The 24980-nt window shown below is 41.9% G+C and overlaps 1 protein-coding gene across 2 annotated transcripts in view; it reads left to right on the top strand.

Annotated features, from left to right (window-relative positions):
- The first annotated feature begins 4479 nt into the window (after positions 1 to 4479).
- Positions 4480 to 24980, top strand: part of EIF2B3 (eukaryotic translation initiation factor 2B subunit gamma) — a 128912-nt gene continuing 108411 nt past the window's right edge. Inside the window, exons 1-3 of one of the 2 annotated variants that reach the window (XM_066376163.1) lie at positions 4480 to 4541; positions 11325 to 11481; positions 16747 to 16892. In XM_066376163.1, the coding sequence (XP_066232260.1) occupies positions 11334 to 11481; positions 16747 to 16892 (294 nt within the window). In that variant the 5' untranslated portion in view covers positions 4480 to 4541; positions 11325 to 11333. Of the gene's footprint in view, positions 4594 to 11324; positions 11482 to 16746; positions 16893 to 24980 lie in introns of both variants that reach the window. The other variant, XM_066376162.1, reaches the window with a different exon arrangement.

Raw genomic sequence — 24980 nt, 5'->3', positions numbered from 1 at the left:
ATGAACAAAGTTGAAAATTGCTGATTTAGAGCATAAATAATTCTGATTTTAAAACCACGAACAATGAAAACTTTGCATGCTTGAAAAGAAATGTTAAAGTCCTAATTAATGAAGAGTCTTTCCAAGCTCTCTATGTAAACACTGTAGCATCATTTCCTCTCTAACTTTTCATGAATCTATGAGGCAACTGCTGGGCCTGTGTACAAAAATAAAACAAAAATATTTTAGTTCCTGCAACTGGTTGCCAAATGAAGAGTTTCTCTTTTCATTTTTAACTTTCATTTGCCCTCTAAAAATAATAATTTCCTGTCCCACCAACAAGTCCACAGCCAAATGGAGTAGATGAATAATGTGACATGACCAGCAAATTCCCAAAGAGAGATACATCTCTTGCAGAAAGACCGTGGGAAGAGTATTTTTGAGCCAAGACGCAACTTTGAAAGGTTTCTCTTGTCTCCCACAGTTAAAGACAACTTTAGAGCTTGACTTTCTTCAACTATTCCCCTACCACATACAAATACATACATAAAAATATCCCGAGTGGAAAAAAATGTGAGCAGGAAACAAGCATAGGGAATAGTCTGTGTTCAATAAACATTTATTAAGTACTTCCCATGTGATTAATAAATAAAAACAAATAATAAGCATGAGGTTACACATGAGAGATAATAATATGGATTGACTTTGTAAGAAGGAATGTTCAGAAGAGATGTCAATGACCCTGGTCCTCAGTCCAGTTTTCCCACCACCAAATGGAAGGTCAAGGGTAAACTTATGAAAATTTTAAATTCATTCACACTTATTTACTTAGCGAGTCCCAGGTCCTGTGCTAGGAGCTGTCCTGTCTTGGAGAAAGGAGCAAATAAGATATTACCTTTGTCCTCAGAGGGTTCCCAGTGTGATAGAGAAGACAAGAAAAAGGGGGTGACAGTCCTTTGTGGTGAGTGCCATAATGTAAGTACTAGAAACAGTGGGAGCCAGAAGAAGGAATCCATAAAATAGCAGTTCTTAAAGTATGCTCTGTGGACCTCTGGGAGTCCCCAAAACACTTTCAGGGTATCCGCCAGGTCAAAACTATTTTCATAATAATACTAAAACAGCCCTGGCCGGTTGGCTCAGCGGTAGAGCGTCGGCCTAGCGTGCGGAGAACCCGGGTTCGATTCCCGGCCAGGGCACACAGGAGAAGCGCCCATTTGCTTCTCCACCCCTCCGCCGCGCTTTCCTCTCTGTCTCTCTCTTCCCCTCCCGCAGCCAAGGCTCCATTGGAGCAAAGATGGCCCGGGCGCTGGGGATGGCTCTGTGGCCTCTGCCTCAGGCGCTAGAGTGGCTCTGGTCGCAACATGGCGACGCCCAGGATGGGCAGAGCATCGCCCCCTGGTGGGCGTGCCGGGTGGATCCCGGTCGGGCGCATGCGGGAGTCTGTCTGACTGTCTCTCCCTGTTTCCAGCTTCAGAAAAATGGAAAAAGAAAAAAAAAATACTAAAACATTATTTTCCTCTTCATTGCACTGATATTTACACTGATAGTACAAAAGCAATGATGGGTAAAACTGCTGTTGCTTTAGCATGAATCAAAGCAGTGATACCAAACAGTATGAATAGTCACTGTACTCTTTACTGCCACACACTTGAAATAATAATAAAGCAAAGTAAGTTTCATTTAAGAATGTTGATGAAGCAATAAAATAATTTTATTAAACCTTGGTCTTTAGGTACACATATTTTTAATATTCTATGTGATGAAATGGGAAGTACACATGTCACATTTATGTGCATACTAAAGAAGTATGACGATTGTCTCTAGAAAAAGAAATTGTATGATCATTTGATTTGTGAGCTACTACTTTTTACATAAAACACTATATTTACTTGAAAGAACACTTGACAGACTGTGGTCAACAAATTATCAAAATGAAGTAAGCCAGTCACTTCAAGGAAAACCACTAGCAGTATTTGTTGCCAATGACAATATTTGAGCTTTCAAAAGAAAATCAGAAATTTGGAAAACTTGTATCTGTCATTATAAGTTTTCCAGCTTTCCAATATTGAAGGACTTTTCTGATGACATTAGTGGTGATATGAACAAATGTGATTTAAAAAATATTGTAAAATGTTTGGCCCTGGCCGGTTGGCTCAGTGGTAGAGCGTCGGCCTGGCGTGCAGAAGTCCCGAGTTCAATTACCGGCCAGGGCACACAGGAGAAGCGCCCATCTGCTTCTCCACCCCTCCCCCTCTCCTTCCTCTCTGTCTCTCTCTTTCCCTCCCGCAGCCGAGGCTCCATTGGAGCAAGGATGGCCTGGGCGCTAGGGATGGCTCCTTGGCCTCTGCCCCAGGCGCTAGAGTGGCTCTGGTCGTGACAGAGCGATGCCGGGAGGGGCAGAGCATCGCCCCCTGGTGGGCAGAGCGTGGCCCCTGGTGGGCGTGCCGGGTGGATCCCGGTCGGGCGCATGCGGGAGTCTGTCTGACTGTCTCTCCCCGTTTCCAGCTTCAGAAAAATACAAAAAAAATAAATTAAAAAAAAAAATATATATATATATATTGTAAAATGTTTTTAGTTTTTATTTTTCTTTAGTGAGAAGCCGGGAGGCAGAGAGACAGACTCCTTCCTGCATGTGCCCCACCAGCATCCAGGCATCCACTTGGCATGCCCAGAGGGCATTGCTCGGTTGCAAGCAGAGCCATTCTAGTGCCTGAAGCTGAGGCCATGGAGCCATCCTCACTGCCCAGGCCAACTTTGCTCCAATAGAGCGGTGGCTGTGGGAGGGGAAGAGAGGGACAGAAAGAAAGGAGAGGGGAAGGGGCAGAGAAGCAGATAGGTGCTTCTCCTGTGAGCCCTGGCCTGGAATTGAACCCGGGACTTCCAGACGCTGGGCCGATACTTTACCACTGAGCCAACTGGCCAGGGCCAAGAATCAACCCAAAGTGCAGAGGTTGCTGGTTTGATCCCTGGTCAAGGCACATACAGGAACAGATCGATAATGCTTTCTCTCTCTCAAATTAATTAATAAAAATTTTTTTAGCCTGACCAGGCAATGGATAGAGCATGGGCCTGAGATGCTGATGACCTAGGTTTGAAACCCCCTGGTCACTGGCTTGAGCCCAAGCCACTGGCTTGGGCAAGGGGTCACTGGCTCAGCTGGAGTCTCCAACCCCAGTCAAGGCACATATGAGAAAGCAATCAATAAATGACTAAGGTGCCGCAACTATGAGTTGATGCTTCTCATCTTTCTCCTTTCCTGTCTGTCCCTGTCTCTCTCTCTCTCTCTTGCACGTGCACGCACTAAAAGAAAAGAGAAAAAAAATGAGGAAGCTTCTAAAAGATTGGGAGATTGCAGGAATGTATGGGAAAGAGAGACTGACCATTGTTCCTATAATCTACTGCAATTTAACAACCACCCCAAAACTTACTGCTTAAAACAACAATTATTACCTCTCACAGTTGTCTCTCATGGTTTTTGGGGTCATCTAGACTCAGGCTTTTGTGGGGTCTGTCATGCAGTTGCAGCCTCTTAAGTGGTCTCCTTGCTTCCAAAGTCTATTAATACAGCAACCAGAGTGATCTTTCCAAAATTTGTCATATTATGTCCCTCCTCTACTTAACTCAAGATTCTCACAATGGTCTACAAGACCTGCAGGATCTGAATCCTCCACCTTCTCCCCCATTGCCTCTCTGACCTCCTGTGCCATCTATCATTCACTCTCCCCAGGACTTACCTTCAGTCATATTGGCCTATTAGGTATTCTCTGAACATGTGTTCTTTTATTATTATTATTTTTTTTATTTTTATTAAATTTAATTTATTGTGTTAACATGGATTCAAGTGACATGTGTTCTCTCTTCAGGGCCTTTGCAAATTGCTAGCTAGTCTGCTTGAAGGCTCTTACCCAAGACCTCCACCCGAGTCACTGTCCTTAAGTCGTTGTTCGGTGTCACTGACTCAGTGAGGTCTTCACTGACTCTCCCCCCTCACCCCCCAAAACACACACACACACACACACACACACACACACACACACACACACACACACACACAGTTTTGATGGCTAATTGTGGATGTTTTCCATATAATAGCCTGGTTCAGAAAGCCAACATGAGTCGCCACATTAGACATCATAGACAGAGAAAGCCCTGGCCTGCAAAAAGCATTTGGTGATTTCTCCACAGGCTAGCCCGAAATTGCGGTTCCCAAATGAGTTCTATTTTCACGGAGTGGTAGTCGGAACCAAGTCCTAGAATGAGAACTCCCTTAAGGAAGACTGTGACTTTTTCCTGTCTGGTTCCAGGAACCCAGCAATGGGAGAAACACTTCAGGAGCTTCGGTGATTTCTGAATAAAGATCAAGGAAAGCCCCGCCTCCTTTCCTCTGGGTGGGGCTCGCGTTTCAGGTCCTCAATCTACCGCTCGACGTTCATCCCTTCACCGCGGGTCTACCCCGCGCGTCCCATCGATCGGCTCGGCCATCGCGCGCCTGCGCCTTTGGGCTGTCAGTCGGAGGCGGCGTGGGGAGCTCTAGGATCGGTGGAGGCGCGCCGGGGGCTGAGGTAAAGCTGCGGCTTCTGCTCTGCCGGGCCACCTCCGAGCTGGCTGGCGAGGGTGAGCAGCACTGTGGTGGCCACCGGGCTCCGCTTGGTCTGAGAGAGACGGCTCCTTGAGCCTGACCGAGGAGGGCCTGAGGGAGGTGGACGGGGGTGCGGAGTTCCAGAGTCGCCAACTCGAGTCTGAGCGCGGAGAGCCAAGTGTCCGAACTAGAACAGAACTTGGGCAGAATCCGAACCAATCACCTGGTGCAATAGATGGAGAAACTGAATTTCAGGGAGTGGAGGGATCTGCTCGCAGTTGCAGCGTGTGAGACCGAGACTCAGGACCAGACGCCCTTAGCACAGTGCCTGAACTCTTTCCACTCCAGCCCTTCTATCATTATTCTGCCAATTTTTAGTTGTTTAGGTGCAAGACAGTGAAATATAAAATGGAATACAATAAGGTCCGCATGAGAGACCAATTATGATACAGTGTTTTATCTTACCAATTTACAAAAGAGGAGAAGGCAAGAGTGCTATGATGGAGTAATGTCTTAGATGCCATGACCGCTCTCTCTAAATTTTAGAGTCTAAAACTTAAGAGGCTAAGGAGAGACTCTTTGCCATGATTCCCATTACCCAGAGTCGTGGCAGTGAGTGACCGTGAGCATTTGACAGTCCGCCTGGTAGCATGGTTAGCTATGCTTATGATTATCACCCAGAGCCTCATTGAGAGCAGGAACCTCAGATTCTAGTATCCTGGGTTCTGGTCTCCCTTCTGCACGTGTTTGAGCTTGACTCACAACGGGGTTGTGAAGTTCACAGATGCACATTCCACAAACACAGAGTGCCTGGCATCTGATGGGAATACAATGATGACAAGTACAGTACCTACCTTCAAAGAACTGAAAGGAAATAGACACTTAAATACATGGATATTAAAGCCTGTTAAGGCAGACATGATCTGGACGCTGCAGAGCGCAAACACCTAAGGGGAGAGAGGCTGGCTTCTACCAAGAAGGCGGGAGGGATTAGGAATGGCTTTTTAGGCAAGATGATTCTTAGAACTGAGTCTTAAAAGTTTAATAAGTGATTATTAGGCGCAGGAGAAGGGGCCTTAGGAAACCAGATTAGTAATACAGAGACCAGAATTAGGCAACAGCATGGTTCCGCTGGCACAGGAGGCTTTCCATGAACTAGCCTCTGTTTAATATCAAACACTTTTGTAGTGTTTGCTGTGGGAGTGATATTATTTAGTGTGCTTTATATGGTTTTACTCATTTACTGTCCACAACAATTCTGTGAGGTAGAAACTATAATTATCCTCAATTAGAAAATGAAGAGCCCTGGCCAGATAGCTTGGATGGTTAGAGCGTCATCCTAAACTGCAGCCATTGCCGGTTTGATTCCCGGTCAGGGCACATACAGGAACAGCTTGATGTTCCTGTCTCTCTCTCTCTCTCTCCTCCTTCCTCTCTCTCTAAAATCAATAAATTAAAAAATATATATTAAAAAAAGAAAATGAAGTGACTGAGGCATAGAAAAGTTACTAGCTTGCCCTAGTTCACACAGTTAACACATAGTAGAGCTAGAATTCAAACCCAGTTAGTCTGGCTCAAGGGTCTATGAACTTAAGCACCAGGCTCCTTTCTAGGAACTGAAGATGCTGAGAGTTGTAAAAATGTCAGGTGCCTGGTCACATTACCTAAAAGTGGCAGAACCAGCCCTGGCTGGATAGCTCAGTTGGTTAGAGCAGTGGTCCCCAATCCTCGGGCTGTGGACCAGTATTGGTTCGTGGGCCATTTGGTACCAGTCCGCAGAGAAAGAATAAATAACTTACATTATTTCTGTTTTATTTATATTTAAGTCTGAATGATGTTTTATTTTTTAAAAATGACCAGATTCCCTCTGTTTCATCCGTCTAAGACAGGGGTCCCCAAACTTTTTACACAGGGGGCCAGTTCACTGTCCCTCAGACCGTTGGAGGGCTGGACTATAAAAAAAAACTATGAACAAATCCCTATGCATACTGCACATATCTTATTTTAAAGTAAAAAAAAAAAAAGTAACAAATACAATATTTAAAATAAAGAACAAGTAAATTTAAATCAACAAACTGACCAGTATTTCAATGGGAACTATGGACCTGCTTTTGGCTAATGAGATGGTCAATGTGCTCCTCTCACTGACCACCAATGAAAGAGGTGCCCCTTCTGGAAGTGCGGCGGGGGCCGGATAAATGGCCTAGGGGGCCGCATGTGGCCCGCTGGCCGTAGTTTGGGGACCCCTGGTCTAAGACTTAGTCTTGATGCTTGTCTCGGTCATGTGATACATTTATTTGTCCCTCCCTAAAGGCTGGTCTGTGAAAATATTTTCTGACATTAAACCGGTCCATGGCCCAAAAAAGGTTGGGGACCACTGGGTTAGAGCATCCTCCCGGAGCGCAGAGATCGCTAATTAGATCCCCTGTCAGGGCACATACAGGAGCAGATCGATGTTCCTGTCTCTCCCTCTCTCCCCTCCTCTGTCTCTAAAATCAATACAGTAAACATTAAAAAAAAAAAAAAAGTGGCAGAACCAGAACTCAGACTCAGGTCTTTCGACTCATTAAGGTCCAGTACTCTTTTTCTTAATGATTTCAGATACGATGAAAGTTATATATAGTTCCAAATTGAAGTTAAATTCCAATCTGAGGCAGTGTTTCCTGCAATCAGAATTACTATGTCTTTAAGTGTGGATATTGTTCAGGAACCTTTACTTTGTGCCTTGGATGTACTGGGTGTAAGTGCTGATGTTTAGATACTGATGTAAGGGGCCCAGGAAAAATCATAATTTTGGTAAAAGTGCAACATTATTTGCCAACTTTAAAATTTTTTTTTATTGAATTTTGTAGAATGACATTGGTTAATAAAACTAGGTTTCAGGCATATAATTCTATAATACATTATTTGCCAATTTGATGTTAAATTCTTTTCCTGAACATTGCATTTTGCAATTGTATTAAAAAGGTTACATAATGTGTTGTACATCAAAAGTACTTTTATTATTTTTTCTTAATGTTTATTTATTTTTTTAGAGAGAGGAAGGGAGAGGATAAGAGAGAAACAGGAACATCAATCTGTTCCTGTATGTGCCCTGACCGGGTGGGGATGAACCAACAACCTCTGTGCTTTAGGACGATGCTCTAACCCAGTGATCTCCAACCTTTTTTGGGCCACGAACCGGTTTAGTCACAAAATATTTTCACAGACCAGTCTTTAGGATGGGATGGATAAATGTATCACGTAACCGAGACAAGCATCAAGAGTGAGTCTTAGACGGATGTAACAGAGGGAATCTGGTCATTTTTTAAAAATAAAACATCATCGCCTGACCAGGTGGTGGCGCAGTAGATAGAGCGTCGGACTGGGATGTGGAAGGACCCAGGTTCGAGACCCCAAGGTTGCCAGCTTGAGTGTGGGCTCATCTGGTTTGAGCAAAAGCTCACCAGCTTGGACCCAAGGTTGCTGGCTTGAGCAAGGGATTGCTCGGTCTGCTGAAGGCCCACGGTCAAGGCACATATGAGAAAGCAATCAATGAACAACTAAGGTGTCACAATGTGCAACAAAAAACTAATGATTGATGCTTCTCATCTCTCCGTTCCTGTCTGTCTGTTCCTGTCTATCCCTCTCTCTGACTCTCTCTCTGTCTCTGTAAAAAAAAAAAAAAAAAAAAAAAAAAAAAAAAAAAGTCTATAAAAAAATAAATAAATAAATAAAATAATAAAAAATAAAACATCGTTCAGACTTAAATATAAATAAAACGGAAATAATCTAAGTTATTTATTCTTTCTCTGCAGACCGGTACCAAATGGCCCACGTACCGGTACTGGTCTGTGGACGGGGGGTGGGGTGGGGACCACTGCTCTAACCAACTGAGCTATCCAACCAGGGTTGTACTTTTATTTATTTATTTATTTTTAATTTATTCATTTTAGATAGGGGGAGAGAGAGAGAAGGAGGGAAGGAGCAGGAAGTATCAACTCCCATATGTGTCTTGACCAGGCAAGCCAGGGGTTTTGAACCAGCGACCTCAGCATTCCAGATCGACTTTTTATCCACTGCACCACCACAGGCCAGGCAGTACTTTTATTTTTATTTATTTATTTTTTTTCAGAGATGGAGAGAGAGTTAGAGAGAAGGATAGATAGGGACAGACAGATGGGAACGGAGAGAGATGAGACGCATCAGTAATCAGTTTTTCGTTGCGATGCCTTAGTTGTTCATTGATTGCTTTCTCATATGTGCCTTGACCGTGGGCCTTCAGCAGACCAAGTAACCCCTTGCTCAAGCCAGCGACCTTGGGTCAAGCTGGTGAGCTTTGCTCAAACCAGATGAGCCCGCGCTCAAGTTGACGACCTCAGGGTCTCAAACCTGGGTCTTTTGCATCCCAGTCCAACACTCTATCCACTGTGCCGCCACCTGGTCAGGCAATACTTTTATTTTTAATCAGTAACGATTTATAACTTTTCATTGTGCCTCACTTCTGTGATAGCTAGTATAAAGAGATTCTTTTAGAGATCAAATAGGCTCCCTAAATTTGAAAAAAAGGAATTAATTTGGTCTATTTTTGCAATTGAACTCTTTAAAGCTAGATCCCGATACAAGCCTACATTTGTATTTACTATCTATAGTTGGGGATTATGAGAAAATGGGAGCAGCTGGCTGAATTATTGTAAGAATCTTAAGTTATTTTATACTTTTCAGAGATTAATATGCTTGTAGTGTGCTATTAATTTTAGCCAGAAGTTTAAAATTTTTTCAAGGAATAGAACTGAATGAGAAGCTCACTGGATAAACCATTACTCCTTCAAGAGTCATCTCAAGCATTACCTTCCTATAACACCTTCCGTGTCTTTTCTAGAAAGAATTAGATGTTACCTTCACTGTTTGCCTACTGCATCTTGGATATATCCCTGCATGGCACTAATGATTACATATTGTAATTTATTGAATTTGTCTTCTCCACTTAATTGTGAGCAACTCAAGGGCAAAAGCCAGATTTCTCTTTATTATTAATTTCTTTTGTTTTGGTATTTTTTCTGAAGTTAGAAGCAGGGAGGCAGTCAGATTCCCGCATTTGCCCTACCAGGATCCACCCGGCATGCCCACCAGGGGGCGATGCTCTGTCCATCTGGGGTGTTGCTCCACTGCAGCTGGAGCTATTCTAGCGCCTGAGGCAGAGGCCATGGAGCTGTCCTCAGTGCCCGGGCCAACCTTGCTCCAACGGAGCCTCAGCTGCAGGAGGGGAAGAGAGAGATAGAGAAGAAGGAAAGGGGGAAGGGTGGAGAAGCAGTGGGCGCTTCTCCTGTGTGCCCTGGCCAGGGAACGGACCTGGGACTTCCACACACTGGGCCAATGCTCTACTGCTGAGCCAACCAGCCAGGGCCTATTATTAATTGATTTTAGAAAGGGAAGCATTCACTTGTTCTGCTTATGTGCATTCATTGACCACTTCCTGTATGTGCCCTAACTGGGGATCAAACCTGCAACCTTGGTGTTTTAGGATGATGCTCTAACCGATTGAGCTAACCATCCAGGGCCAAGGGCTAGGTTTTTTTTTTTTTAAGTGCAAGGAGGGAAGAGAGACAGACTCTTGCATGTGCCCCAACTGGGATCTACATGGCAACCCCCATTTGGAGTCGATGCTTGAATCAACCAAGCTATTGTTAGTGCCTGAGGCTGATGGGCTCACATCAACTGAGCCATCCTCAGTGCCCAGGTCAATGATCCAACCAATTGAGCCACTGGCTGTGAGTGGGGAAGAGGGAGAGAAAGAGGAGAAGGAGAGGAAGAGAAGCAGAAGGCCACTTCTCTTGTGTGCCCTGACCAGGAATCAAACCCAGGATGTTAATATGCCAGCCAGTGCTCCATCCACTGGGCCACAGGCCAGGGCCAGATTTTAAAAACTTGTATTTCTCCTTCAGCTCATCTCCCCAGGCTGACACTGAGAGTATATACAGTATTGGTGAGTAAGAAAAATATGATAAAAGTGATATTTATACTGAAGCTAAGGAGTCTTCTTACCTGGTTATTGGACTTGGAAGTGATGCATTTGATGTAGTGGTATCAATAAGCTAAATAGAAATAGCATTAATTCTGCCCTGGCCAGGTAATTCAGTTGGTTAGAACATTGTCCCCATAAGCAAAGGTTGCAGCTTTGATCCCTGGTCAGGGCACACACAAGAATCCAGTGAATGCATAAAGGAGTGGAACAGTGAATTATTGTGTCTGTCTGTCTTTCTTCCTCTCTTCCCCCTCTCCCTCCCCTTCCTTTCTTTCTCTGAAATCAGTAAGTAGGCCTTAGCCAGTTGGATCAGTCTTAAAGTGTCAGCCCGGCGTGTGGATGTCCCAGGTTTGATTCCCAGTCAGGGCATGCAGGAGAAGCAACCATCTACTTCACCCCTCCTCTTCTCCCTCCCCCTTCTCTCTGTCTTCCTCTCCTGAAGCCATGGCTCGATTGGTTCAAGTGCATCAACCCTAGGTGCTGAAGATGGCTTTGTGAAGCCTCTGTCTCAGGTGCTAAAAATAGCTTGATTGCAATCATGGCCCAAGATGGTCAGAGCATTGGCCCCAAACGGGGTTGCCAGGTGGATCCTGGTCAGAGCACATGTGGAAATCTGTCTCTCTATTTCCCTTACTCTCACACAGAAAGGAAGAAAAAAATAAAATCAGTAGGTAAAAAATAAAAAAAAAACAGCATTAGTACGGTATATGCTTTGATTTTTGTTACTTTTTCCCTGTTAATTGTCTTTCTCTGTGGTTGCAGTTTGTAAAAATGGAATTTCAAGCGGTAGTAATGGCAGTTGGAGGGGGATCTCGGATGACAGACCTGACTTCCAGCATTCCCAAACCTCTGCTTCCAGTTGGGAACAAACCTTTAATTTGGTACCCATTGAACCTGCTTGAGCGTGTTGGATTTGAAGGTGAGCTATGGCAATGAGTGTACTTATAAAACTTTTAAGGTGTTTGAGCCCGATGATTTGTCAGTTTTATGAGGATAAGAGAGGAGAGGATGAATGAGAGAAGGCGAGGATTCAGTGTTGGCCAGAGACTGATCTCTGTAAATTAAGAACATAGGAGTACTCTATTCCTGTGTGAGAAAGCTTGAGAAGATAGCAGAAAGTGTTACTGTTTTAGAGCTGATCTCCACAGTGATCTAAAATGAACCTTGTAAGGATATCAGAAAGAACATTCAGTAATAGAATGTACATTCTTTTCAAGTACTTTTACCAAGATAGACTATATTTTTGTAAATGAAACAGCTCTCAATGAATTTATAAGGATTAGAATCATACAAAATGTATTCTCTTACCACAGTAGAGTTAAATTAGACATTAATAACAGGAAGGTAAAGAATCCCTAGGTATTTGGAGATTAAATCGCACACTTCTACATAACCTAAATGTTAAAGAAGAAATCAGAAGGGAAATTAGAAAATATGTTGAATTTACTGAAAATGAAATACATTGTATTAAATTTTAAGGGATATAGCTAAAGCACTGTTTAGAGAAAAATTTACAGCATTAAGCATAGAAAAGAAGAAATGTGACCCTGATCAGCTGGCTCAGTGGTAGAGTGTTGGCCCAGCATGTGGATGTCCCAGGTTTGATTCCTGGTCAGGGCACACAGGAGAAGCACCCATCTGCTTCTCCACCGTTCCCTCTCTCGCTTCTATCTCTTTCTCTTCTCGTGCAGCTATGGCTTGATTGGAGCAAGTTGGCCCCAGACACTGAGGATGGCTCCATGGCCTCTGCCTCAGGTGCTTATAGAAACTTGGTTAATGAGCAACAAAGCAGTGCCCCAGATGGGCTGAGCATCGCCCCCTAGTGGGATTGCCAGGTAGATCCCGGTGGGGTGCATGCAGGAGTCTGTCTCCCTTCCTCTCACTGAATAAAAAAAGAAAGAAATGTCTCAAATTACAATCAAATTTCTACTTTCAGAAACTAGAAAAAGAGGAGCAAATGAAACCCAAATAAGTAGAGAGAAGATTTTTAAAAAGATAAAAGCAACTTGACCAGTAGATGGCACAAAGAATATAGTCTCGGCCTGGGACACTGAGGACTAAGGTTCGAAACCCCCAGGTTGCCAGCTTGAGCACGGGCTGAGCCAGCTTGAGCGTGAGGTCACCCAGCTTGAGCGTGAGGTCTTGAGCATGGGATCTTAGACATGAGCCCAAGGTTGCTGATTTGAGCAAGGAGTCATGGATTCAGCTGGAGCCCCCCAGTCAAGACATGTATGAGAAAGGAATCAGTGAACAACTAAGGTGCTGCAACTGTGAGTTGATGCTTCAGATCTCTCTCTGTCTGTCTCTGTCTCTCTCTAAAAAAGAGAGCAGAAGTAAAGGAAATAGAAAACAAAGCATTCAAGAAGAATCAATAAAATTAGTTATATTGATCTGGGAAAAAGAGAAGAAATATTACTAGTAACAAGAATGAGAGGAAACATAACTCCAGATCCTACAGACATTAAAAAGATAAGGAAATATTATCAATAGCTTTATGGTAATAAGTTTGATAATTTAGATTTATATATATATATATATATATTTTTTTTTTTTTGTATTTTTCTGAAGTTGGAAACGGGGAGAGACAGTCAGACAGACTCCCGCATGCGCCCGACCGGGATCCACCCGGCACGCCCACCAGGGGTGACGCTCTGCCCACCAGGGGGCGATGCTCTGTACCTCCGGGGCGTCACTCTGTCATGACCAGAGCCACTCTAGCGCCTGGGGCAGAGGCCAAGGAGCCATCCCCAGCGCCCGGGCCATCTTTGCTCCAATGGAGCCTCCGCTGCGGGAGGGGAAGAGAGAGACAGAGAGGAAGGAGAGGGGGAGGGGTGGAGAAGCAGATGGGCGCCTCTCCTGTGTGCCCCGGCTGGGAATCGAACCTGGGACTTCTGCACGCCAGGCCGATGCTCTACCACTGAGCCAACCGGCCAGGGCCTAGATTTATATTTTTTAAAAATTGCTTTGGAAGTTATATGAGAAATAGATTTTAGGGAGTCAAGACTAAGCAGGGAGATGAGTTAGGAGATTGATATACAAGTCCACACCAGTAATAAGGAGGCCGTGAACTGAAGAGGTAGCAAGCACTAAGTTGGAGAAGAGGGGACATTTGAAAAAATTGATAATTAAGAGGAGTAGAAGTTGAAAAAAAAGGGAAGCCTTATATCTACTTTTTGCTTGGGTGACTAGGTGGTGCCATTAACTGGGAAAGGGAATAAGTTTGAATGAAAAGAATGAGTTCAGCTTTGGCCACAATGAGTTTGAGGTGTCCGGTAGTTGGATATAGCAATCATAGGACCAGATGGACATGGTGCTACAGGACCCAGGTTTGAAACCCCAAGGTCGCCAGCTTGAGCACAGGCTCATAGACATGACTCCATGATCACTGGCTCGAGCCCAGAGGTTGCTGGCTTGAGCCCAAGATCACTCACTGGCTTGAGCAGGGGGTCACTTACTCTGCTGGAGCCCCCCAGTCAAGGCACATATGAGAAAGCAATCAATGAACAACTAAGGTGCTACAATGAAGACTTGTATGCTTCTCATCTCTCTCCCTTCCTGTCTTTCTGTCCCTGTCTGTCCCTCTCTCTGACTCTACTCTGTCTCTGTCAAAAATTAAGAAAACAGATGGACATGGTGCTAGATTCTAGGGACTGGTTTTGTGATCCAGTGATCATTCCACTATGAGAATTGCCTTTCTGAGACCCATGACATTTCTATGCAGTAGTTTATATGACATTGATATTAAGAAATATATTTTAGAAGAGATTTTCTTTTTTAGAGCTCAACTTCACAGGTGAAGAACACATCTTAGTGTACTTTAAAATCTAATGTATTTTAATTATTCTTTAGGATTTGTCATCTGTAACTTTTCTTTTTACTTTTGCTATATGTGTCTTTTTTTGTATTAATCTTTTTTATTTATTTTTTGTGACAGAGATAGAGTCTGAGAGAGGGACAGACAGACAGGAAGGGAGAGAGGTGAGAAGCATCAATTATTCGTTGCGGCACCTTAGTTGTTCATTGATTGCTTTCTCATATGTGCCTTGACCGTGGGGCTACAGCAGACCGAGTAACCCTTTCCTCAAGCCAGCAACCTTGGGCTCAAGCTGGTGACCTCGGGGTCTCGAACCTGGGTCCTCTGCGTCCCAGTTTGATTCTCAATTCACTGTGCTACTGCCTGGCCAGATTATATGTGTCTTTTTAAAAAATATATTTATTGATTTTACAGAATGGAGGTAGAGGGGAACAAGAAGTATCAATGCAAAATTGCTTCACTTTAGTTGTTCATTGGTTGCTTCTCATATGTGCCTTGACTGGGCAAGCCCAATGTTTTAAACCGGTGACCTCAGCATTCCAGGTCAATGCTCTGTCCACTGAGCCACCACAGGCCAGGCTGTTATATTGGAGAGTGCTTAGAAATTGAAGAGTGCCTTCTAAACATAGGATTCTGGAGTTTAATAACCAAATCTGTGTTTGCTCTTTTCATATTGTTCATGATTTTAGAGAAGTTAATATAACCCTTAGCTTTTGTCTCTCTCCATACAGAAAAGTGTTGGTCTAATTATTAGACTGATTCTCCCATATTCGCAGTTAATTTACCCCCTTCACTCTATCCACTCTCCCTAAAATGTCCTCTCACCTGATCAGGTGGTGGCGCAGTGGATAGAGCACTGACCTGGGACACTGAGGATCCAAGTTCAAAACCCCGAAGTCACCAGCTTTAGCAGAGGGTTTCTGGCTTGAGCATGGGATCATAGATGTGACCCTCATGGTTGCTGGCTTGAAGCCCAAGGTCACACTGGCTTGAGCAAGAGGTCAGTGGCTCAGCTGGAGCCTGCTGGTCAAGGCACATATGAGAAGCAATCAGTGAACAACTAAGCAACTATGAGTTAGTGCTTCTCATCTCTCTTCCTTTCTGACTGTCTTTCTCTCCCTCTCTCTCTAAATTTAAAAAGAAAAAAGAAGTCCCCTCCAACCTGTGGAAATGTCACCTTCTTGAAATACCAAACAGCATCATTCACCTTGTCCTTTATGCTTCTATCACACTTTGTTTTTCTATCTTACTAGTTCTCAAGGCCTATTTTATGCTGTAGTTAGTGGCATGGGAGACTGACCTGTCTGAGAGCTGGTACAATGTCTAATTCATCTTTGTAGCATTAGCATTTTATATACAATATGTAGTAAAGAAATTTTTGTTGTACTTAAATTCATCATGGCCTACCTCAAAGGCCATCTCTTCCATGAAACCTTCCTTGGTCATTTCCACATCTAGTTTCTTCATGTTAAGTTTCTTAAAAATAGGAAAATGTTGAGTTTGTTTCTGAATTCTCAGTGCTTATTTATCTTTTACATATTAAATGTATTTGTATTTATTGAACGAATAAGTGAGTTAGTGAATAAGAAAGAAGACTGAGGAGAGGAAGAAAGAAGAGAGAAAGAGAAGGAAGGTTAAATGATTTGAAAAAGAAAGGAAGAGAAGGGAAGAAAATAGAAAAGAAGATTACAGTGAAAGGGAGAGATAATTGTGACTTGGAACACTATCATGGAACAAGTAGAAATTGTTCCACTGTAGAGATGCTAAAAATCAGTCTTCAGACATTAGCAACACATGTTATGTTATAGCAGATTATATTACTCTACCAAAGATCCATGACAAAATGCCAAGTTTTCTGTCATTGGTTGATAGCTACATATAAGGTAAAGACATCGGTTATGTGGAAATTGCCTCTAACTAGGGTTATTTTAATCCTCATTGAAGTAATAATGGCTACCTGGTGGAAGTGGTAATAGCTCTTTCTTTTTAGTGCATGAAGATTTAAAATGTGATCCCTCTTTTATATACTTTGATGAATGTTCTTCTAAATTCTTTAGATCAAGAAGTATCATGTATAATATATTAAAGTGTGGGCTGTAATTAGACAGACCTGAGTTTTATCTTAAATCCATTGTGTACTAGTTGCGTAACCCTGAACAAAGTCACACAATTTATAGTCCAAGATTTCTGATTTGCAGAGTGAGATTGTTGTAAGAATTGAGAGAACTCATGTAAAATACATTGAAATGGCTCAATAATATTAACTGTTAGAAACAGACCAAATCTAATTGAAATAGACAAGTTGTTATCTAAATGAATGAGAGTTTTTATGGTTTTTCTTCTTTTTTTTTTTTTTGTTTTGTGATACAGAAGTCATTGTTGTTACAACGAGGGATGTCCAAAAAGCTCTATCTGCAGAATTCAAGATGAAAATGAAGCTAGATATTGTGTGTATTTCTGATGAAGCTGATAAGGGAACTGCAGATTCTCTGCGCCACATATATCCAAAACTTAAGGTGAAAACTTGATTTTTATTATTTATTGAAGCTAAATGTCTTATGTTTTTTCCAGTACAGTATAGTTTACAATGATTTTTAAAAAAATATTCTTGCATCACCTACTTTTTGTCCCTGTACTCTTCCAACTGTTTTAAATTTGATTACAAGTAAAGATTTAGATATTTAGTTATCACAGTCACTGTTATCCAATATTTTAAAGTAATAGTACATCTTTATAAAAAATATAAAATAAATAAATAATATATACTTCAGGGCCCTGGCTGGTTGGCTCAGTGGATAGAACATTGGCCTGGTGTATGGATGTCCTGGGTTTGATTCCCGGTCAGGGCACACAGAAAAGTGACCATTTACTTCTTTCCTCATCCCTCTCCCCCTTTTCTTTCTCTTCCCCTCCCGCAGCCAGTGGCTCGATTGGTTTGAGCATCAGCCCAGGTGCTGAGGATAGTTCGGCTGGTCCCAGGGCATCAGCCTCAAATGCTAAAAATAGCTTGATTGATTAGAGCATCAGCCCCAGACAGGGGTCACTGGGTGGATCCCAGTTGAGGTGCATGCAGGAGTCTGTCTCACTATCTCCCCTCCTTTCACTTAAAAAAATACTCACACACACACACTTACTTCAAATTTACTTAAAAATATTTCATCTATATGAAGTTCATGAATAAGCATGATAAAAATTAGAGCAGCCATTGACTCTGCAAATGACAGATTAAGTGGAAAGAAGTACAAAGGACCTGGCCTGTTGTGGTGCAGTGGATAGTGTGCAGACCTGGAATACTGAGGTTGCTGGTTCTAAATTTGGCTTGCCCAGTCAAGGCACATACGACAAGGAACCAATGACTAACTAAAGTGAAGCAGCTATGAGTTGATACTTCCACTCCTCCCTTCTTCTCTCTGTAAAATCAATAAATAAAAATCTTAAAAAAAATAAAGAAAAATGGTGACAGACCAAACCAAGGCAACGGCAGTGGTAATGGAGAGATGGCAACAAATAGGAGAAGATTTAGGAGAACTTTGTGGCTAATTAATTGGATATTAGAGAATAAAGAGGGGGGACGGGTCAAGCATGACTCCCAGGTTTCTAGAAAGAGCAACTGGTTGGGTGATGGAAACATTCACAAATTTAGAGACCACAGGACAAGAAACAGGTTTATAAGGGTAATAAGGTTTGTAACTACATTTAGCTCACTAAATATACTATTCCTTTGCTATTCCACAAATTTAGATATTTATAAATCTACCTGGACCACATTTAGTTGATTCTATTCCTACCTAAATAATTATTTCCTGATATTCTGTCTTAGCCTGGATTTTACCCAGAAAGTAGAAACTGAGATAAAAGTTTGTTTACAGGTAGTTTATTTTGAGAGGTGATCCCAAAGAACAGGAGTAGGATTTAGAAATAGTGATATAGGGGAAAAGGGAAGGCCAATCTAAATGCATGTTGTAGACTTGGTTACTACTGTGAGCAACTGAGGCTCAGTGCCACTAGGGTCCTTCTATGGGAACAGGTAGAATATACCTCAGAGTAATTGTTCAAGGCTGGGAAAAGAGGAGTATTTATTCACTGGCTTCCTTTCCCCATTGATCAAAGGTTGTCTATAAATTCTTTTTTCAAGACTTTATTCATTTTAGAGAGAAGAGAGACAGGGGAGAGAGAGACAGAGAGAATGAAGGGGGGAGGAGCAGGAAACATAAACTCCCATATGTGCCTTAACCAGGCAAACCCAGGGGCTTGAACAGCAACCTTGGCGTTCCAGGTTGATGCTTTATCCACTGTGCCATCACAGGTTAGGCTTGTGTAAAAATTTCTTCACACTTAAGATTTGCATGTGTTTCAGAATGGCTGAGTGGCTGAGTGGGTTTCCATAGAAATCCCATTTGGTGGAGTCCTGGGGGCAGAAAATGAGAGATGACTGGTAAACAGAGTGAAATGCTATGAGGTTCCATAGCTGATTGCCAGAGAAATTACTGGAATAAAAAGATGGGCCCACAAACTGTGCGATGGGTCACAAGAGATGTCTTATTCATCATCTTTCAGAATTTGGCTGTGTTGCCTCTGGAAGCCTTCCTTAGCCTCCAAGGCTAGATTAATTGTCTCTCCTAATTGTTCCCTGAGCTCCACTGTGCTTATCCTTACTATACAGCATTTTTTTTTTTTTTACAGAGACAGAGTCAGAGAGAGGGATAGACAGGGACAGACAGACAGGAATGGAGAGATGAGAAGCATCAATCAGTTTTTCGTTGCGCATTGCAACACCTTAATTGTTCATTGATTGCTTTCTCATACATGCCTTGACCACGGGCCTTCTGCAGACTGAGTGACCCCTTGCTCGAGCCAGCACCTTAGGCTCAAACTAGTGAGCTTTTTGCTCAAACCAGATGAGCCCTCGCTCAAGCTGGCTACCTCGGGGACTTGAACCTGGGTCTTCCACATCCCAGTCTGATGCTCTATCCACTGTGTCACCGCCCGGTCAGGCTATACAGCATTTTTATATAATTCTATGTATATTGTAATTCCAATTACTTACCTGTTTCCCTCTCTTCCTATCTCCTGGGAGTTGTAAATAGAATTAGAGTCCAAAGGAACAATTTTCTTATTTCAAATGGGAGAACCCAAAAGAGAGTAAGGAATTAGACCAACAACTTTAAATATTATTAAAGGCTGTAAGGACCACCTGACCTGTGGTGGCGTAGTGGATAAAGCATCAACCTGGAAATGCTGAGGTCGCCGGTTCGAAACCCTGGGCTTGCCTGGTCAAGGCACATATGGGAGTTCATGCTTCCAGCGCCTCCTCACCTTCTCTCTCTGTCTCTCTCTCCTCTCTCTCTCCCTCTCTGTCTCTGTCTCTCTCCCTTTCTCTCTCCTCTCTAAAATGAATTTTAAAAATTAAAAAAAAAGAAATCTTTAAAGGCTGTAAGGACCTAGAGGGTTGATATTTTTATCTCATTCATTGTCAAAGCTGCATCATGAGTTTGGACTTATTAGTGATCAAAACACTGTATAAATATTTTTTGAATGGGTAAATGAATGATGATTAACTGAATAAACAGATAAACTGATGGATAAACAAAAGGTGAGACTTTTTAAAAATCTGTTAATTATCTTCAAGTGGGATACCTAGCAGGTAGTCGATAAACTTATATAGAATTCCGGAAGAAGAGATGAGGTAGAAATACAGGTCTAAAAGTCGTGAGCTTTTAAGTGATAGCTGAAGCTATGAATGTGAAACAGCTTTCTCACAAGAATGAGTAGAGTAAATAAAGAAAAGGACAGAATACAAATGGCCTAAGGAAGCACCAATATTATATGATAGACGGATAAGAGACCCTCTGAAAGAGCTAAGAGTGACACTTATGGCTATAGGCCCAAGTGGCTGCTGTTGAAATGGGCAAGTTATGAAACCCGGGAAGGTAGTGCTGGTCCTGGCTGGATGCCACCCCGGACACAAAGCAGTCATTGTGAAGAATATTAATGATGGTACCTGTTCCTACAGCCATGCTCTGGTGGCTGGAATTGACTGCTATTCCCACAAAGTGACAGCTGCAATGGCAAGAAGAAAGTTGCCAGGAGGTCAAATATTAAATCTTGTGAAAGCTTATAACTATGATCATTTCATTCCCACAAAGTACTCTTTGGAAATCCCCTTGAACAAAACTGTTGCCAACAAGGACATCTTCAGAGACCCTGCTCTGAAATACAAGGCCCAACAGGAGGCCAACAGCAAGTTTGAAGAGAGGTACAAAACTAGTAGGGTTCTTCCAGAGCTGTGGTTTTTACATCTTTTTTGCTTCAGTCATTAAAAATCCAATAGAGAGAGAGAAAGAAACACTAATGACCATAGATATTTTGAAATAATAGGTAATAACTAATATATACATATGGTTCAAAAATCAAAAAGCATGAAAAGGTTTATGATAAAATGTTTCCTTTCCTTCCCTGTCTACCAGCCACCCAGCTCTCCCCATTAGCAACCATCATTATTAGTTTCTTATACTTTGAGGATATTTTAAGCAACCTGAACTTTTATTTTTTTACAGAGACAGAAAGAATCAGAGAGAGAGATAGATAGGGACAGACAGACAGGAACAGAGAGAAGGGAAAAGCAATCATCAGTTTTTCATTGTGACATTGTAGTTGTTCATTGATTGCTTTCTCATATGAGCCTTGACCACGGGCCTTCAGCAGACTGAGTAACCCCTTACTCAAGCCAGCGACCTTGGGCTCAAGCTGGTGAGCTTTGCTCAAACCAGATGAGCCTATGCTCAAGCTGGCGACCTTGGGGTCTCGAACCTGGGTCCTCCGCATCCCAGTCCGACGCTCTATCCACTGCGCCACCGCCTGGTCAGGCAACCTGAACATTTTTATAAGAGAGCAAGAAGACCAGTAAGGAAGTACAGAAGAAAGGAAATAAATGATGGATAACAAGGAGACAAGGAATAAAGGAACAGCTTTGGGCAGGAGGAAGGCTATATATACATCTTGCACTGAAATGAGAGGAAACATTCAGATGCAGATCAGGAAGAAGAGGCAGAAATTAAAATAATTCACTACAGAGGACTATTCTTAATTTTTTAAAAGTTTTTATTTATTTATTTTTTGTGGCAGAGACAGTGAGAGTCAGAGAGAGGGACAGATAGGGACAGACAGACAAGAAGGGAAAGAGATGAGAAACATCAATTCTTTGTTGCGACTCCTTAGTTGTTCATTGATTGATTTCTCATATGTGCCTTGACCGGGGGCTACAGCAGATCGAGTGACCCCTTGCTTGAGCCAGCGACCTTGGGCTCAAGCTGTCGACCTCGGGGTCTTGAACTTGGATCCTCCACATCCCAGTCCGACGTTCTATCCACTGCGCCACCTCCTGGTCAGGCCAGAGGACTGACTATTCTTGATGAAATAGGAGGCTGAGTTGTCTGTTGAGAATGTGGAGAGAGGATGGTGATGGAATTGGTACCCACAGAGTAATGAAGCTTTAGAATTGCCACTGGTAAATAGGGGAGAGCTGACTACAGACACTGAGAAGGAGATCTAGGCAACATGAGGGGTGTAGCTGGGGTTGAAGAGTATAAAGATATAATTACTACAGTTAGCACAGTTGTGGGATCCCATTACTTTCACCGTTACTCAGGTGTCTAGGTGTAGAGAAGACATATTTGTATTAATCAGTGTTCTGAGCAAAGGTAGCATTTGTGCCCACTAGAGAGTAGGGGAAACTGAGGCTAGGAAGAATGAAATTTGACTAAGGGCTTGTTGGACATTCTTTTTTAAGCATGAGCCTGGTAGACAATTTTCTCCCAGTGCCAGTCCCTCCAAATGAGATCTGGCTTCTGGGTGAGAATTTATCTATTTCTCTTCTGTGGGACAGATTGCTTTCATTTCTTTCACTATGTATAGTGAACATCCTTGCACCAGTTTCTTTGTGCTCTTGTGAAGACCCCTAGAAGTGATGTGTGGGTTGTAAGCTATGTGCATCTTCAACTTTACTAGATAAATATTGGGAAATTGCTCTTCAAAGAAGTCATACTAGTCTACATTCCTACCATGAGGATGAATTAGAGTTCTGGTTTCTCCTCCTCACTAACAGTCCTTAGACTTTTAAATTTTTATTAATATGATGGGCATGAAATGTTACCTTATTGCTGGTTTAATTTTATATTTCCTTGATTACTTGTGAATGTGAGGATTTTTTACTAGGTATATTGGCCATTTTCCTTTTCACTGAAATTTCTGTGTATAGCCTTCGCCTATTTTTTGTAGAGATGTTGGTCTTTTTCTTACTAATTTGTATATATTCTATATGTTCTGTATACTAATCCTTTGAGTTTATAGTATATTTTGTCAAACAGATGTTTTAACCTTTTTGTGTGGTTAACTAGATCAGTCTGTTACTTTATGGTTGGTGGTTTTTGTATCTTACTTAAAAATTATATAAAGATAGATTCCTGCCATCTAAAAGCTTTATAATTTTGCTTTTCATATTTGAATCTTTAAATTACTATTTATATTTGTATATATGATAGATATATAACTTTATCTTTTTTTCCAAATGAATAGTTGGTTACCCCAATACTATTTATTGAATAAACTAACTGCCTTTTCTTTCCTGATTTATACTAAGCTTCACATATACATGGGACCATTTCTAAGTCTATTATTCTGTTTCACTGGTCTAGTTGTGTTTTCCTTCACCAGTATCTTTTCTAAAAAAAAATTATCTTTTTAGCTTTATTTATTGATTGATTTTAGAGAAAGAGAGAACCATCAACTTGTTATCCCACTGATTTATGCATTCATGTGTTGATTCTTGTATGTCCTCTAACTGAGATCAAACCTACAACCTTAGTGTATTGGGATGATACTCCAACCAACGGAGCTACCAGATCTGAGAATTAGTATCTTATTTTATTTTTTTATTTTTAATTTTTCCATTGATTTGAGAGAAAGAGAAAAAGAAAGGGGCAGAAAGGGAGAGAGATAAAGAAAGGGGGAGAGAGGGAGAAGCATCAACTCAGCTCTCTACCCAGTTGTTTCATTTAGTTGTGTACTTGTTGATTTCTTCTTGTTCATGCCTGACTGGGGATCAAAACTGCAACCTCGGTGCACTGGGATGATGCTTTATCCACTGAGCCACCCAGCCAGGACTACCAGCACCCTATTTTAATTACTATAGCTTTATAGAAATTTTGTCTAGTAGGATAAGTCCCCTCTATCTCACCTTATTATTATTTCTCCTTCAAGTTGGCTATTTTGCATCTTTATTTATTTATTTATTTTTACAGAGACAGAGAGAGAGTCAGAGAGAGGGACAGATAGGGACAGACAGAAAAATCTTTTTTTTTTTCTTTGAGAGAGAGAGAGACAGGAAGGGAGGAAGGGGGAGAGATGAGAAGCATCAACTTGTAGTTGTATCACTTTAGTTGTTCATTGATTGCTGCTCATATGGGCCGTGACCAGGGGACTTAAGCCAAGCCACTGACCCCTTGCTCAAGCCAGCAACCTTGGGCTTCTAGGCATTACCTTTGGGCACAAGCCAGCAACCATGGATCATGTCAATGATCCCATGCTCAAGCTGGTGACCCTGTGCTCAAGCCAGATGAGCCTGTGCTCAAGCAAGCAACCTGGGGGTTTCAAACTTGGGACCTCAGCATCCCAAGTTGATCCTCTATCCACTGTGCCACCACCGGTCAGGTGAAAAATCTTTCTTGATATTTGACCAGAATGACACTGATTTTCAAATTAATTTGGGAGAGTTGACATTATATATATATATAATACTGAGTCCTTATATTCCTTGAGCATAATGTAGCTCTCTTTTTTTAAGACTATTTTTGTTTTTAAAGTTTAATAATTTCCTATAAAAATGTCTTACATATTTTGTGCCGATAATTTTATTAGAAGATACTTTCTATAGTTTTGTTGTTTTTGCAAATGGTATTTTCTTAAAGGTCCACACATTATATTTGTCTTCTTAGTCTCTTTTACTCTAGAATAGTATCCCCTCCACCCACTTTTTTTCCTTATGCCACTGACTTTTCCAAGAAAACAGGTCTTTCTGTAGAACCTCCCACATCTTCCGTATGTTCAACTACTTTCTACAGACTACTTTCTACTACTTTTTTCCAAGTATTTTCTTGTAAACTGGAATTTGGATCTAAATGTTGATTAGGTTCAGTTTTCACTTTTCTGGCACTAACATTTCACATGTATACTTCCTATTGCATTGTATCCAGATCTGAAATGAGACATTTCTTTTAAAAGCCCTGATTTTCCTATGTACAGCTTTTTATATGTCAATCATACTTCAATAAAGTGGTTTTAAGAAAATCCTCATTTTTTTCCTTTGAGACAACCCTCCTGGGAGCCATCCATTCTCTGTTCACATCTCTCTACTGGTTGCTGTCTGGGCTGTTACCCAGGTGTCATCCTGGTATGTCTCTCTACCATCATTCTAGGAATTCCCTTCTGTTTCCTGTGTTGGATGCCCAGGTGCCCAGATCCCATATTTTCCTTTTTCTTGATTTACTTCCTCATTTCAAGGAACCCAATCTTTATCGGCTTCTTAAAGAGAAGGTAAATATTTTGAG

This window comes from Saccopteryx leptura, chromosome 3 (assembly GCF_036850995.1).
Source record: "Saccopteryx leptura isolate mSacLep1 chromosome 3, mSacLep1_pri_phased_curated, whole genome shotgun sequence".
In the NCBI taxonomy this organism is placed as follows: Eukaryota; Metazoa; Chordata; class Mammalia; order Chiroptera; family Emballonuridae; genus Saccopteryx; species Saccopteryx leptura.
The sequence above is the reverse complement of the archived record's forward strand: the minus strand, read 5'-3'. Positions and strand labels throughout refer to the sequence as shown.